The sequence below is a fragment of the Ischnura elegans genome, chromosome 3 (assembly GCF_921293095.1).
Source record: "Ischnura elegans chromosome 3, ioIscEleg1.1, whole genome shotgun sequence".
Classification (NCBI taxonomy): Eukaryota; Metazoa; Arthropoda; class Insecta; order Odonata; family Coenagrionidae; genus Ischnura; species Ischnura elegans.
In genome coordinates this window covers 64,422,630-64,440,327 of record NC_060248.1, presented here as the reverse complement: position 1 = coordinate 64,440,327, position 17,698 = coordinate 64,422,630, and the positions used below count along the sequence as shown (strand labels likewise).

Genomic DNA, 17,698 nt, shown 5'->3' with positions numbered 1-17,698 from the left:
TTGTTCGCTTTTTATTAAAATAACAATGTTTCTAATTGGTCTTCTGTAAAAATTCTATGGTCAAAATGAGCCCATCTCCGATACTTTGAATTCTTGCATGCCTATATCCTCGAGTGGAAAACTCTCTATTAGCGTGGTATCTTTTCCAGCCCTTTTTATAAATCAATGTACTTGCTTTTGCATGCATGGGTGTCCTGAAAAAAGGAGCTAGTTAATTAGAATTTCTTAGTCTCATGAGGGTCAATATGGATTTTTTTCAACTATCATATCATAACTGTTATCCTGCTTGGTATTTTTGTCTGAAATGTATGAATTCCTATGGATCTGCATCGATAGAATGTATTAAGTCCTAAAAGCTTGGTCCACATATTCTTGTGCTTTATGACTTCTGATACGCAGTGCCATACAGAATAAGGTAAAATAGGTTTCTTTTGCCTGTAATCTGTATTTTAGAAACATCCTTTTTTCCAAAATCAAATAATTCCATTTTCACTCGCCGTAAAAATTTCGGACGGATGTGTCAGATGATGCTACGCTCGTTTAATCACTTGAAATAAAAACTGCTGACTCGTATCCAGTCCTATCTGGCGAAAGCAACCCCTAACTCTCACTCTGTAAGACGTAAATTCTTTCTCTCTATCCAAGTCGTGATTCTTACACGAAGCTCAGAATTTTTTTTCTAGCCTGGGCTTCTTCGCGTATTCTTTAAGAGTCAGATTATTTTTCTTATTATTAAAGTATTCTACCAATTAAGTTAGGTTTCCATGGAGTACTTAAGAAGCATTCTGGGAGCCTCCCCCTCCTTCATGTATTTCACGCTTCAATTCTCAATAAGGCCTACCCCCTTTTATTCAATCTAAAAAATCCTATTCTCTTCATATCATTTCCTCGTTTACCTGACATTCTACCCTCTAGCACTGTTTTCAACTTCCCCTCCCCGCTAAGTACTCGCTCCGTCCATACCTTCTGTCTCATCCGTATCTCATCTAAAAGCTGCCTCTCCTCACCCACCATGTCCAGCACTTCGTCGTTCCTCGTCCTCTCCGTCCACTTCACCTTCTCCATTCTTCGCCACAACCACATTCCTTCTATTTTTTGTCATTCTTGCCCGTATACTTCGCGCATAAAATAATGATAAAGAAATCCGATCTCTGGAACGCCTAGGGGTAGGGAAGTTAGAGAAAGAAAAACGAATTTGAAATGTCTTCCTGTGACCCTAGGGTCGTGGCAAAGCCAGACATTCAATTTTTTCCCGCAGACTACGACTTTTTGACTGTCATGAGAGCCAGCGAACTCCTTTCACCCGCTTCGGCGCACCGGAGGCGGGGTCTGGAACGGAGTAAACTCTCGCGAGAATATTGGATTGCCTCTTCAATTCTTCAGCGGTCTCAGCTGCACATAATGGCTGAATTGTCCAACTCCAACCTCTTCACACTGTTTCGCCTCCGCTTGTGTCTTTGACGTTTCCCAAGTATTTATCTTTGCCCACGATGCTGCTATTTTTTATAGCTCCTCATCTCTTTTCCTTCCATTCTTTAAGTTGACTCTAAATAAACTTTCATCTCGCTTCCCCCGAAATTTCTGTTTCTACTCTATTAATTGCTACAGGTTTACTTTCATTTATTACTAAGCCTATAATTATCCTATCTTTTGCGACTTGGTGAGCACGGTGTTGAAATTGATCTTGGGAAATGATGGTGTAGTTACCCTCCAAATGTTTGATTTATTGACATCTCCCGAAAAGAATCCAATGGCATCTGACGATGTATGGTGGAACATCATGTTATTAGAATGAGTAAGATATCATGCCCTCCGAAATCTAACATTTATTTCGGCGCGTTTCTATGCCTTAGCCTCATCATCAGGACAACTGACTCCAACATCTTGATGTCGCTGAGCGTATACCCCTAAATATGAGCGTTCGATCAATTCAAGACTGTGATATGCAATACACCGGATCACGTTAATGAAAAAATAAATGTATTAAATTGAGTGACGGGTCCAGAAATGAGCCCAGCAACGTCAAATAACTGTGTCATTGGTGAAATAGTGACTCCAATTGCCCATAATTGAAGATATCATATGGAAGATAGGTATTTCTTAAAAACATAATTGCACTTACTCATTCATCGTCTTTGGGTATCACTAAGTAAATTGTTGAAAATCACTTTATCATTTGTTCAATAATGAATGAGAACGACTTCCACGAAGTGAGGCCTGAAGTGCTGTAAATTTTATGCCCAATGATCCCTTGACTTGCTCGTGAAAAGTGATCGTGTGATCCGGGGGCAGGTGGAAAGGCACGGGCGTGGAATGCCGGGACGTGGGCGGACTGGTGGACGAGCACGTGCGTGTGGACGTGTCCACGCACGCCCCTCCCCTCCCTGCGTGCATCCACTTCGATCCTCGTGCGTGGATTCTTAGACTTATCCCTCTCCCCTTTCCTCCGTCCCTTTGTTGCTAACCGATATAGAGAATGATCCACGGAGCTTGATGCTTAAAAGAGATGCAGATTCACTTCCCAGCAGTGCTGTCATGGTGCCGGAACGCCGTTCCGCCACTGGTTAAGAAAAGACATAATATTCAAATAGCATTTATCAATTTTGGTGCCACAAAATTTCTTATGCGAACCAAAACAAATTTTTTAGTGCTGTCGCTCCACCTCTGTTTAAGAAAATATATAATGTCAAATAAAACTTTTAAAGTTTTGCTTCCACAAAATTTTAAAAGTATAAATTCATAACCAAAACATTTTTTCGATTTTTTTATTCTTTATTTGATGAAAAAATGGGTGCTTGGGTGAATTGCTGTACTATAAGTGCGTTTCGGAAATGCTAAATTTGCCATGACTCCACTGCTTCCCAGGATTGCTGGCCTGTTAATCTCCCGTAAGCCCACACAGCTAATTTTGCCTTCATATTAGGGTTTTGGATAAGAAATTATTTTCCTATTTAGTGACAAATTTTCTTTTCACCGAAATTACCGTCCTAACAGCGAGATTGTTCCACCTCTTCAAGTTTGCGACCTTATGTTTAGCCTCATTTCTTACAAAGGTTTACGAAACTGGATGACTTGGTCATTTCGTGATGTCTTTATTTTCATATTCCTCGCGCTGTTTAGGTACTTATCACATCTGCGTGTGCCTGTTATTCTTCCGTCGACTGGCTAATCAATTTCATATCATCCGCGAACTTTAATGATTTCACATTAATCTCCCCAAGTTTATCCCGACGCCTAGCTCTTCCCACATTTTCCGTACCATCTTCTCAGCATAAACGTTAAATAGCATGGACGACCATGGACAGACTTGTCTCACCCCTCGGCCAATGCTTGACCTCCCTTATTCTGCAATTACTACCCTGTGCGGTCTGAACGATATAAATATTTCGAATTAGTTGCCCATATATCTGGCTTACAGCTATTTTTCTGCGCCTATTTGGTTTTGATGAATTTGGTTGAAACAAATCCATTGAGTTTGAGTAGCTGAGGAACAACACAATCCCTTGAGTTACAAAATGTAACTTTAAAATCAACATCATCTTCATCATTTTTTAAAATCATGAAATTAAGCAGTGAAAAGGAGAAGTTTTTCATGCCAGTTGTGGGCAAAAAAATATTTACATATACTATTTGAACAAGAAGTCAACAGGATGGAACCACTCGATGCTAGTGGAACCCATTCGTATCACATTACTCCTAGCATAAAGTTAATTGCTTCTTATGTCAGTATTGTCATTGAAGTAACTTATTATAGCTTATCTCGAAATATTTTTATTATGGCAACATAGCAATTGAAGCCACGTACCATGGAGAGGAGTTTACAGGCAAGATAAAGTGGTGAGAGTTGAGATCATCGAACCTCAAGGTCTGATTGGCTTGCTAAGGAAGTTTATTGTCTGACACTCATATCGCGTCAGATAACAAGAAACCGTTTCCCTTATATATTTTCTCGTGCAGTAACATTTGAAAGCACAACTTTGGGTTATGGAAAGAATCTTTTTAACTGAAGTAGCAGAGTGATTCTAAGACTTCCCATATCGTGGTGGCGAAGTGTTATTAATGGTAACGGAGTGTCTACAAAAATTCTTAGAATGGCAGAATTTGAACTATCCTCTTCGAAAAATGTGATATGTAGGTAACCTCCTGATAGGCACTATTGTAACTTGAGATTGTAACTGTGTATCTTTTATCTTCATTGGTTAATAATAAAATAATCGCCAGCAATTGATGATCATTAAATCCTCATCGAGGGATGCATACTTCTGTTTTTATTCTCCCTTCAGTGAATTTTGTGGAATATAGGACAATAATTGATCTGCACAATAGCAGAGAGAAGCCATTCCTTTAGTAAGAAGCATAATATGCTAAAATTAGAATCGATTTAGATTATATGAATATCGAACGAGATCAGGCATTAAAATACGAGATACCTTTGATTCGTATAAGGGATACCTTTCTTTCCAGTCAATATTTAACGCCTTGCATTCAAATTCATTCCTATGGCTCCGCTATTCCGATCAAAAATAGCCTGGGCAGTGTTTGGTTTTCGTGCTGCAGAATACAAGCGGTCTGCTGAATTTCTATCTATTAGTGAGTCATGAGAAGAATTTTCTACCCTCCAAATCCACACCCGATGCTGCTGACCACCGCTAAACGCAATCATAACTCCCTTCACCCTTAGCTGTGGCAGTGTTTGCATAAAATTCCCGGATTGTCAGCACTCACTCCATCTAGCGCTCTTATCTCTCTAAACTCTCGGCGCGATGCGATTGTCCGTTGAGTCTCTCACTCTTTTAAGCCCCTTCCATTAATGCCCGAGTTCCGTTGGCATCAGCACTCCGGGCACGTGGCTTATGCCGCCTGCGGCCGCGTACGTGGAACGCATAGCGCCGGATACAAACCAATCGAAAGCGCGATCGCATTGGGCCGTCCTGCGGTCTCATGTCAGGGTATGCGGCTATTGCAAAATGCTTGAGGTGTCGAACGGCGAAGGAGTAAGGGTTAAGAGGAAGGAGAGGAGTGGAGAGAGGAAAGGTCAAGGACTGCAAAACAAAGATTATGCTAATAAAGCGCACAGCAGATAAAGCGCACGTATAAATATGTGCTAAATTGTTTTGTTCTTAGAGGACATCAGTCCTAGAATAATAAATAATCTTTCTATCTAAGAAAGCGCACAAAGGCAAGTGTAGCAGCGTAAAAGTTACCCATCCGAAATCAAGATCAGTACCCTACCTATTTCTCATATTTTAACTGTAGTGGCAGCGCTAAGTCGGAAGCCTGGTAAGAGTGTGATGGGAATGAGAAACTAAGCAACTCAACGATTAATAAATTGTTGAAATATCCAGAGGCGTTACCACAAATAATATAAACCTTTTATTTTCTGAGTACATTCCTTATCTATTGGGAGATTGGGGCTGGATTCCGTTTGTAACTCCAAAAGGGTTAAATGTGCGCTTTCTTCGCTTATCTCTTTTTCCGCGACACCGAAAAAGTGAGAAGGAAGTGATGGAAGGATGGGAACTTTGGCTGTATGATGGGGAGAATGGAGGATGAAATGGGAAGATCGCGGGTCGCGTGGGAGGGACAAGAGGGAAGTATGGAAATTGACGCGGAGACGGGCGTTAATGGCCTTCCCATGTTGTTGACCCCTGGCAGCAAGATGTCCACCCCTCCCGCCGCCTTGGCGTGGATTCGACCAATTGCAGTTCGATGCGAATCCACCACGCGTGCCGCTTTTGCTTGCCTACCCTTTGAATAGAATACTCGATCTTATTACCCGATCACTTAGGCCATCGTAACTAAGGGCAACCGATTGGGAAGCTTCAAAATTTGTGAAAATCTGGGGCTCCATGCAATAAAATTATCCAACGCAGTACTTAATGACGGAAGAGCTACTTAAATGACTCTTAACAGTTATGAGCATTCGTAACTTTATGCGTGGATATTTAATTCTCCATTGAAACCATTGTATCCCAGGAAGCAGATTTTTTTCAAAGCAATTTTACTCGAGCTTCCGTTCCACACTCTAAATACAGCGAAATTTTCTGCTTTAGCAATGATATCATGAAGAAAACATATACAGACTCCGCCCAATGGAATGACGACACCCTTTCCGTTAGTAAATATAGAAATTTTCGCATCTGGACATCTTACATAGAACCGCCGAAAACGAGACGAAACATTTGTATGAATAAATGGGAAATGCTTACTAACTATGATGTTTTTTCTGCTGATTATGCGACTAGTTTTCATTTACCTAATAAGTCCTTCAATGAAATGAGGCTCTTGGCCCTTCCCAATATGGCTGAATAGACTTCGTTTGGTAATGATACGGCGGGATTCTCAGTCGTGAGTTTGTTTATTTCCTTTACGTCAAAGTGTCAACGATTTCCGATTTTGACGTATCAAAGCTATTATTGTGGCCTTGCGGGTCGTAACCTTCATGTTATTTTAATTTCAACGATTAGGATTCTTTCCGAAATAAAGACCCCGCTATGTCTCAATTCCTTCCGTTTTGAAAACCACTCGTGTTTTTGTGGTTCTCCCAACGGACTTGCGTGTCTTCTCTTCACACGCAGCTCGTATCGAGTTTATTCATTTTATTTTCGATTATATTCTACAGAAATGGATTTTCTTCACGCCCGCGTTTTTAAAGTGGGCGGAACGTTAGCAATATCATGACTAAATTTGGTGATTTTAGCATTCTCTCCCCCGGTTAAAGACCCGTGCCTTTGAATACATTACGGTTATGGATTTATGGTTTGTCGTCTTATGGCTTGGAATTAAGGTACCTCAATAAACCTAAGTGACGGAAAAGGTTTTATGATGTAGCTTTTCTCAGGCTTTACGACCTGAAGGAGAAACATATAAAACAGGTGACTGTTTGTTAGAGTAATATTTGATAATAGCGTCGATTTAGTGTTGAGCCTTCAAACTTGAAGGAGAAACATATAAAACAGGTGACTGTTTGTTAGAGTAATATTTGATAATAGCTCCGATTTAGTGTTGAGCCTTCAAAATTGAAGGAGAAACTTATAAAACAGGTGACTGTTTGTTAGAGTAATATTTGATAATAGCGTCGATTTTGTGTTGAGCCCTCGAGGGAGAGAAGATTTTCGTTGATCTAGTAAAGTCAAAAACATACGGTAAATTTAGCTATGAACTTTTTGATCTCTCCAAAGAATTCTGAGAATAACATCAACAGGCGTAGGGCTATTTGTGCCCATAAATTGTTTGTGCGCTGCCAGGGTATCCTTTCGTGACTCAGAGGAGTAAAGTAAAATTGCCTCCCCTGCAAAAATGAGGACAGGTTGGGGAGTTCTTTTGTATTTTTTCTCTGACGTGATTTTACGTGTGCTTTTGTGAATCTTGAAATGAGTTTATGCCTATTGCTTTCATGAATGGCCCTGTTTTATCGTGCCGGTTATTTATAGCAATAACCATTTAACGAGCTATTTTTGAGCACTGCCTTACATGCATTGGCGGATTTATCTTTTGATATTCATCAATTATACATGATTGTACTGCGTCCACTTATTTTTACTTCTGTCTTTTTATCTAACACGATCGAAATATTTCCGGATTCTTCTCTCGACCCACATTCAGGGTATCCACTGAGTCTGCTTTTTCCATTGTGAACAACTACTTTTGGCTTAGCTATGATACTTGTATTAGATTTCATGATTTCTATGCTTCATATTTGACGTTATCTTTTGATGAACCGTTATGTTTTAAATAATTGATTTTTACTCTACGACCGATTAGTGCAATTCAGCTTGCGTTATGGTACCTAATCTAATAATTGCAAATAAAACCATAAAGTTTTTTAATTAATCCAATTATCCTTTCACAAAATTACATGTTTATAGCAGCAGATTGATGTCCTCTCTCATTGATAGTTTTACTTATTAACTCACCCTAAAAATACGCTATGCTCTTTAATTTGCTATTTTTCCTGGTCGTTTCCTTTTTCATATTATATTAGTCATAAATTCTTCATATCTGTTGTCCTTTTCTGATATCCCTGTCGCAATCATTAATCTTTACTCTTTTTCTCTTCACTTTTACTCAGGTTCGTCATCAATCTGTTGGCCACCAACCTACTGGCCTGCTGCATACTTCTTCCGCTCGTTTTCGCGGACAACGTCCGAGGCCATGGAGACACTTCCCCAGCGCTGTGCGCCGTCAGCGAGGGGGTGGCCGCCGCCATCTGCGCCGCCTCCGTCCTCGCCGTGCTTCTCGTCGCCGTCGACCAGTTCCTGGCCGTCGTCGACCCGCTGCACTACCACATGCGGATCAACGCTCCCCGGTCCGCCGCCATGATAGCCACCGCCTGGATATCGGCGACGTTCCTGGGCCTCCTCGGAGCCGGCACGCCCCTGCTCCTCGCGCGGGGAGACGCCGGGGGCTCCCTGTGGCACTCCTGCGGCGCGGGGGCGGCTACCGACACTTCCCACCCGCTGGAGCATGTCTTCGGAGGCGAGGCGGTCGCCAGCGGCCAGGCGTTGAAGTCTCCGGCGGCCCCGATCTCGACTTACCGCGCCGTCTTCGCTGGCGTCTACGCCATCTTGGTCTTCGCCATCCCAGTGGTCGCCCTCTGCTGCATATACCTCCGCATATACGCGGCCGCCCACCGGAACAGCCAGAGGACTCGGAGGACCGGATCCGGTCCCCTCTGTCCCATCCCACAGTCGCACTTCGAAGCCGAATCGTCGGCACCGAGCGCACAGGCCGTCGCCCAGCCGCTCTTGCCTCCGCACCCGACCACCACCATCTCGATAACGCCGCCCACGCCGACGGGCGCGGCCGCCACTCCCCCCACGCTGTCCCCATCCCCCTGCTCCCCGCCGTCCACGCCGCCCTCCCTTCCGTCCACCCCGCAGAACGAATCGGTGAAGGTCACCCCGCCGACGCCCCCGCAGGCGTCCAGGGCTCCCTCCAGGACCCCGTCCCGGGCGGCAAGCGTGCGGAGCACCTCCTCGCAGTTCGTCAACTCGCTCAAGTATCGCATATCCAACGCGAGCCTGTTCAGGTACAGGGAGGAAGCCAGAGCGGCCAGGGTCTCGGCTCTGGTCGTTGTTATGGCCCTGGTGTGCTGGTTCCCTTACACGGCCGCTCTGGTGCTGCACTCTGGCATCTTCTCCTCGAACAGGAGTCTGCCAGTCCCACCGGAGACCTCGTCCCCGCATTACATGGACGCAGTCAGCCTGACGCTGCTCTCCGCGGGCTCCCTGGTCTCGCCTTGCCTCTTCGCCTACCGCAACCGAAGGCTTCAGCGGGAAGTGAGGAAGCTTCTGGGGCTGAGGCGAGGGATCAAGCAGAGGGCCGGAACCCGCCAATCGAACACAACCCACCACAACGGCACCTTTCTGAACGGGGGTGCTTCCATGCACAACGCCAACCGCCTCCCCGCCAATTACAGCAACACGGCGCTGGAGCTCTTCTCGAGTCTGACGGAGAGCAAGGCGGTGGCGGTGTCGGCGGCCGAGTCGCATATCGGCGTCGACTTGCCCGAGACGAAGAAGAGGAAGGACGGCTGTCTGCCGCTTCCCACGATGCCCCCGCCCTCGGGTGGCCAGTGCACCGGAAAGAAGTTTTTGGTGACGGTTTACGGAAGGTCGAGGTGGAGCAGCAAGTCTTCGGAGAAGGCCACTTGCGAGTTCGTGCCCGAGAGTGCGCTGAACGTGGACACTTGTCGTTCTTCGTTCTCGAGTGGTACGACGCAGGGAACGTCTTCCACCGATAACGTGGAGGAGTGAGGAAAACTACCGAGGAGGAGGGCCAGTGAGCCTTAAACGCGTGTTTTTATATTTTTTTATTTTTTTAAACGTGGGATTGTCCCTCGAGGCTCTCATCAAGGGTGCGCTGATTTTTCCTGCGCTAAATTCAACACCTCGAGTGGAAAGCGACCTAATGTGTTGAACGCCCGCATTTGCTGGATGTTAAATTGAGGACTGTCCAAGCGGATGAACTAATGAGTACCTACCACTCTAAGTCTCTTTCAATCTGTGCCCAACCCACCTCCTCCTCCTCTTCATCTTCTCTGATTTCTCTCTTCGTAGCCGCGCTCAAAGGAAAAAAAGTGAAGGGAAATAAACGGTTGGCATGCCGATACTTGACTGAAAATGCTGCGTTTATTAATTCTTCCACCTGTGGTTATACGGAGTCCGACATCCGGACATCAAATCATGTGTGCGGAATTTTTTTATGTAGTCAATTCGCTCTCTCATCCGAGGACTCCGTAGCCAATCGCTCCCTCCGAAAGCAGGTTCCCTGCTCGAACCAGTTACTCCAGTTAGACTTTTTGTGCATCTTCCAAGTGGATGAGTTTTTTCGACCAAAAAGTCTCCCGAGAAATGTAGGAAAGTTTGACGTTCTTGCTGTTTTCGTCGGCTGCGGGTGATTTTATCTGAATATTTCCTTCGGGGGGTGCCGAAATTGTGCGTGTGAACTCAATAAGGATGCATTACCCACCTAAAGAACAATGCTGTTCGTCCTCTTCGTGATCTCCATTGGACTTTGGAAGGGAGAGGAAAACTTGTCTTTGACTTGTGCTCCGGTGATGATGACGTTATTAACCGGCTTATAGTGAGAACCATTTTGAGGTTTTTGTGATAAGTGGTGCTGTTGCCCGGAGTGGTTAAAAATATATATAAATATAGGTAGACATATATTTTTTGGAAGTGAACTGTGAAAAATTAAATGGGCTCAGGCCTTTAAATCATTGGTTCCTAGTTGTCGAACAACCGCGAAAGTATTTTTTGTGTATTTTAAAGATAAATGTTCAAATGTTTAATCACTGTATCCTTCCATAATTAATTCCACGTTTGAGGGATGTCTTTATTCTATATTATGTGGACGCCAGTAATAGTGAGACTGATTAGAGACAGAATGTTTTCGTGACGAGTCTCAAATTTTCGGGCCATGTATAATAAATGCTGTGTTGGTCGAGTATTCGTGGTGAATTTCTCACCTCATCCCTCTTCATGTGACGGCCTCCAGCAAGTCTTCCTTTTTCGACAAAGAATCGCTTTGAGATGGTTAGGAGCTTTCGAAAATCTTCCGGGGTTGGAGGAAAATTTCGTAAGAGTCTCATCTCTACAAGTGAATTCGTCTTTCTCGAATAAGTGCCTTTTTTTAAAGTAAGTTGAATGTTTTCCAATCGCAAGTAACGTTTGAAGCTTTCTTCAATTATATCGCGACTTTTGTCCAAAATCAGTTAATGTTTTCCAGGTTTTATCGAGAAAAATACACCGTTTATCGTACACCCCAACATGTTATATGTATCCCACGTACATTATGTCCGGAATTTGTTTTGCAAACCAAATGATGAACAGAAGTTAACTTGAAGCGAAATCTTTGGAAACTTGTCACGAATTAGAAGCCTACACTATTCTGTTATCATTGAATTTTCCCACCTAGTTCACTCTTCCCTAGTGGTTGATTCCTTTCTGAGTATTATGTTTTGATGGACCATATGTACCCGAATGAACTAAGCTTTTTCAAAAAATCAATATTTGTAATCAATTCATTTCATTACGAAGTAACTCCCAAAAGTTTTAGGATGGACTAAACTTCGTACCTGAGGTTAAAATAAGTACAATGCATATATATCTGGTCTTCAAACTGTCAAATCATTTCCCCACTGAACCTCTCAATTATTAAAATCTCTCGTGCATTTTAGCGTCTATGTCATTCAGACACGAGCAACCACCGGGAAATACTTGACCGTCAACCGTAAATGTAATAACAATTTCACTATCATCAAACTCCTTCATCATTGAGTTGCAACGCAGGCATTCCTAATCATTCCCTTAGAATTAAGAACTCATATGTTCGATTAAGTTATTACTACATTTCCCGCCGCGCCCGCCCCTTTAAATGAACCATGAGCCGCGTCTCATTGCAACGATCACTTGCTAGTCTTTTCTCCTCCTCTTTATATTAAATTGGAGTTTAAAGAGAGTTTTAATGTGAGCGTATGACTGAGAATATAAGAGGGCATGACTCGTTAAAAAAAAGCAGGCGCTTCCGCTGGCTGGTGATGAATAATGAAATGGTTTAAAAAGCCTCGAGGAAGGCTTTTTTCCCCCTAGTTGTTTTGATTTCTTGCCGGATTCGTCGACCGATGGAGTCTCTCTTACATTTGCGTGCATGTAAACAAATCTGAGTGAGTGACATTTTGTGTAATAGATTGATATGATATGTGTTTCAGTATAAAAGTTGTATGTACTTTTCAACTCAGAGGGTACAATTTTAATTCTGTGCTATTTTACGCAGTTGTTGCGTGAATTAATAAGCCTTTTGGCTACGCTGTGATTATTTTAATTGTCTTAGTTTATTTGAGACTCATTAAAACTGCTTTTGTATCATGAGATACTATGCTTCAATTGTTTTATGTCTAACGCATTCCTTTGAGGAACCGTTATTTTTAAAATAATTGATGTTTATTCAATGATTCATAACTGCAATTCATCCTGTGTTTTTAATAAACTAATAATTCCAAATAAAACCTGTATACTATTTATTTCTATTCTTTCCCTCTTACATTATTATTAGATTTAATTTTATAATCATTGTGTATGTTGTTAGAGAAAATATTTTGAACCGTTTAAAGTTCTTCAGCTTGGAATCTATAGCTTAACCTACTGAAATTTTAGCATTTTAAAATGGCAAGCTAATTGAAAGTTTATCATGCAATCGAAGCCGGTTTAATTCAAAAGAACCTTTGTATAAAAATGCTGTGATAAAGGTTTGCCAGAATTCCTCTTTAAGTGACGATACAGTTTTATTTTCATTTTTTCCATCATTTGCAAGATATATAATCAAAATGAATAATCCCTTAGTAGTGCCAGTATACATTTGCAGTTTACAGGGATGTATCAGTAAATAATTGACCTCGAGAAAAGCTATGAAATTAATGACAAAAATTCTCTGCCAGTAGTCTTAAGAATCCTTTTTTCGTATTCCACCGTGGCACTTGTAATGTCACATGAGTAGTCACCACCGAGGTTAAATGGGTGAAAAAAGAGAAGCTTGGGTACCAAAGTGTCGAACCCTGATTTACCAAGGGTGCTCAATTCACTGGTACAATCCGCATACCCGTATTGTCAACTTGTTGACCTTCAGGATAATGCAAGGGTCGAATATCTCTGAGTTTGTTCCGCGTCATCTGGACCACCAGCATACCATACCATTGGGTTTTAAGGTTTTAAAAGACATTGGCAAGGTCCTTCTCTACCAATGGACCTCAAGGGCTAGACAGAGGTTAAAAGTCACCGAAATATGAGACGGTTTCTGGACAACCAAGGTACAATCCCTAGGTGTGGAAGATTGAAAAAGTAAATGGCGATGTTATTAGATAACTTAAGGTAACAATTGACCACCAGGGGTTGTGTGGTGGTCAAACGTGATTGAGGTATGCATTCGGCTACGTAGGCAACTAAATATGGTCAGTCATTGGCTTTTGAAGGTGCCAAAGACAATGACGATGTAATTGCTTCCATTTTCCCACTATTTGACCTTCAATGTTTACGCAGATGCCGAAGGTTGTTGAAGATTGAGCAAAACCAAGGTGACAGCCAACATTCCGCACAATGGCTATTTTTAGGACTTCTAATTTAAAGGTGAGGTCCATCGCTGGTTAACGTAAACTGGATGACCTCCAAGGGGTTTCTCGGGCAAAAGTCACCGAGGTATAAGCTGGGCCAATTGAAATATCAACGTTCTATACTGTTAGTATCATAGGCTGCTTAGATTCCTCTTGATCATCAAATACACCTATACAGGTTACATTCAAGTGACAAGTGCAAGGAATGTACATTTAAACCAAAATCAAAACGCGTTATATCATTCGATTTGCGAGAACATGGGTTGATTTCAGAGGTCACATTTTTTCTTCATCATCTTTTTGGGCATCATTGGTCAAATTTCATCATGTTCAAGTTATTAATTAGTTAAATTTTGATATTAATTGATTTCGTGATTAATTAATAAATTCTATTATTTGTTTTCGAACTCTCATGATTTTAAATTAAGTAAACTTATAGGATTGTGTGTCCTCCATCTTACGCTGCTTATTCCATTTCCGCAACCAATATTTCAACGACAGAAAAACCACCAATAAAACGCTCGTAGTTATCAAAACAACCTAAATTAGCTAGCAATGATCTTAGCATTAAACGTGCAAGTGAAATAAACGAGTCGTTTCGAGGTAATAAATTATAGAATTCAATTCACAACATCTGTAATAACGAAACAGGCACTCGCCGGCTACGATTTCTCTAAGTCATACTGGAGGCCGAAGACACTTTTTTAGATAACTTAACAACAATGAAGAGTGTGATGATTATAATTAAGGTACTACCGAATAGTTACGAAGATAAAATGGATCGACCGAGTCGGAAATGAGGGAGTGCTAAAAAGTGTGTGATAAAAGAGAGGTCTCTAAAAAAACTTGAGCAGAGGGCAACTTAGTTGGCCACATTTTGAGGCATGATGTCCTGATCAAAACAATCGTAGAAAGGCTCGTGGAAGGGAATATGGGCAAGGAACGGTCCCTAATGAATTACATAGGGCAGATTATTAAGGACGTAAAAGATAAGGAATATGTAATGAAAAGGCTAGTAGACAGGAGAGCGGATAGAACGGAAAGCTGCGTCAAACCAATCTTAGGATTGTTAACTTATGATGATGATAAGGATTGGTACGGTGCAACCCGACATGTCCCCTATCCCAAGTTCCTATAGCTCCTTGACATTCTTCTACCTTGTGTTCTTGACCCGCTCTAATTAATTATCTCCAGGTATTCCCAGAGGGCATTTCCTTAAAATTTTCTCGCCATTATATCCCGCGCGTTATCACTTTACCTCATGAGGTGACCTATCCTCCATGATGATGAGGATTGGTACGGTGCAACCCCACGTGTCCCAAGCTCCTTTAGCTCCTTGTATTCTTCTTCATCTACCCCAATAGCTTATCTCGAGGTGTTCCCAGGGGATATTTCCTTTAAAATTTCCCGCAATTATACTCCGCGCGTTATCACTGTACCTCATTAGGTGACCCATCCTCCAGGTACCTTTTTAGCATAATTTTACCATTTCAAAAGTTTTTCTTCGATATATATTTTTTTTAATTTACGAAGATGAAAAGGTAAAAAATTATCGAAACTTTTATTTGAACCAGGAATTGAAGCCTATAACCCTTGATCTTCATCCCACCCGCCGCCCATGGAACGATTCTAACAGTTACCTTTGACAGCCTACTGGGAAAAGAAAGATATCGAGATTTATATTATTTGATGCCGGTTGATTTATCCACAGCAGCCAATATTATGGATAAATTAACCAGGTGGGAATCCCGAGAAGAGTTTACCCTCGAGATTTAAATTGATTCTCCAAGGTATTTCAAATTTCGTTTACTTCTATTTTTAAATGGACCGCAAACTTTAATGTTTTTCGAAAAAGCATGGATATGCATTGGAGTGTTTTTTACCTATTCATTAAAAATAAATGGTCACTAACCGTAAGCATTTCCGTTTCGATAGTCTTTTTAATTCTCCCTCTTGATTATGAAAATATTTCACGCAAAAAATCTTTCCGTTTTTTTACATATTTCATTTCAACAATCAAAGCAATCATTTAATTTTCATAACGCTTTGATCTTCAAAAAAATACCCATATATCAAAGAGAAAGAAGGTTGAGCCCTAACGTTCAAGCGAGCATCATGCGCAATTAAATATTTTCGCCTCTTTGATTTCCACGGGTTTGAATCATTCGATCGATTTATATCGGAAGCATAAAAGAGGCATTGTTGCTAACAGGCTACGCTGTAGTAGTTTCCGGTGATGTTCCGTATACGGTGCTATCCTCTATCTTCGCTAATACCTACGTTTCATGAATTAAGTTGCATAGAAGGTAACGGAAAATAACTAATGTTAGCCTTATTCAGTCCTCATCTTGGGGACCCCATCAAAATCTATGATTGACGGCTTTTCTAGGGAGACGGTTATAGTCTATTTTCTCCTCATTCCACCCAATAAATGTTTTTGCTCTGTTATTTTACCTACGAATCTGAAAGTATTCACGTTGAAAAATACCTTTAATTATGACTTAGTCCCCAAAAGGAAAAACTGCTATTTTTCCGGGGAAACTCATGACATGATTTTAAGCTTTTTTGTCTTTTTTTTCTCTGTACGTCCAAATATTAAAGAGGATTAAAGAGTATTCAATTGTCTATAAAATCGTTATCCATTGTCGGTATTTATTGTATTCTAAGATCTCTATGAATTTACTCAATCGTTGGGGAGATAACTTTTGTGGCAATTCTCGTAGAGAATACGTCAAGCTTTTTATTTGTATATTCTTGACGTGTAGTAAATATAATGTGCATTAAGTTACTCATTTCAATGAGTTATCTCGCAAAAGTGATTGAACTTTTTGAGTTTCCTTTCGTTATATTTTTTCCTGAGAAAAATTCATGTGCAACATTTCATAACCCAAATAATTGCAGCCGAGCACATATTACTTAAGATTACTCCTTTGATTGCTATTTTAAGTCAACGATATCATCCCATTGAACACGGCTCTTTGCGTTCTTTACTAACCTCCTTTACTGTTATTGGATAATCTTCTTTATTGCTCCCATTTAAAGTTTACGCAATTGCTGCAGTGGTGAAAGGAATTTCCGATATAACGCTACATGAAAATTTAATTTCTCGATAGGAATGAGTGCTACACTTTGCTAGACTAGAGTGCTAGACTTTTCTAGCTAGTGCTAGAGATTGCATATGAATATTATCTGTGGCTCTTTCCCAAGGTTTAGTCATATTGCGAAGGTTTTTCCCGTTGCGTCCACTTTTCTATAATTAGCCCTCCCTCGCATGTGGTTTCTCAGTTCTTGGCAGAGTCTGAAACCTTGCGATGAATTAGACTTTTCATATGGCGCTTCAAATAAACCAGATCGGACGAGGGATGAAAATACACTTGAGTTTATCACCGCTTCTGAATATCGAAGCAAGGGCCTTTAACTCAGTTCGTGGAACTATGTGATTGCTTCTTCGAATTGGAAGATAATGGCCAAGGCCTGAAAATAATAGTTGTAAGAGAATTCAGCAGAGAAAAGAAACGTTCAATTAAGTAAACCATTGACAATGTAAACATGAATATATATGGTAATTAATGTCATTAATTCACTAATGTAGCGTGGTGTCACTTTTGGTTATTTCGAATGTGCAGTGTGAATGAAGCGACGCACAGTGGCCCAGAAGGCTGAAAAGTGCGGCCCAGTGGCCTCTCAAAACCAAAGTATGTTAAATACAGATTTTTGAGGTCAGAGATCACGATTTTGGCCTTTGGACTTCAAAACAGTCGAAAGTTTCGCGGATTCTAAAAATCTGAATTTGTGTTTGAGGAATCGAAATGTTGTCCCCTGGAAAGTATACCGAGTTTAGTTTATTTGTTCAATAAATTCTTACCGTGCCAAGAAATGAATCCTGATGTATCTCAAGCACGATATTTATGATAACCTGAAAAGGAGATATCAGTTATACACTACTTATCTCCTAAATCTAATTTGTTTGTAATGGCTATAAGGAAGTTTCAGATTAATCAGCACCAAGGTTGCCTTCATCAGCATTAACTTTTGCATCTGAAACTTTGACACGATATCGAATATGCATTTTAACGCTTAGCATATGGA

The 17,698-nt window shown here is 41.3% G+C and overlaps 1 protein-coding gene across 1 annotated transcript in view; it reads left to right on the top strand.

Moving 5' to 3' along the window:
• LOC124155935 (histamine H3 receptor) overlaps positions 1-12,003 on the top strand; it is a 179,838-nt gene extending 167,835 nt beyond the window's left edge. Inside the window, exon 3 of the mRNA XM_046530166.1 lies at positions 8,072-12,003. Coding sequence (XP_046386122.1) covers positions 8,072-9,758 — 1,687 coding nt within the window. The 3' untranslated portion in view covers positions 9,759-12,003. The remainder of the gene's footprint in view (positions 1-8,071) is intronic.
• The last annotated feature ends 5,695 nt before the right edge of the window (positions 12,004-17,698 follow it).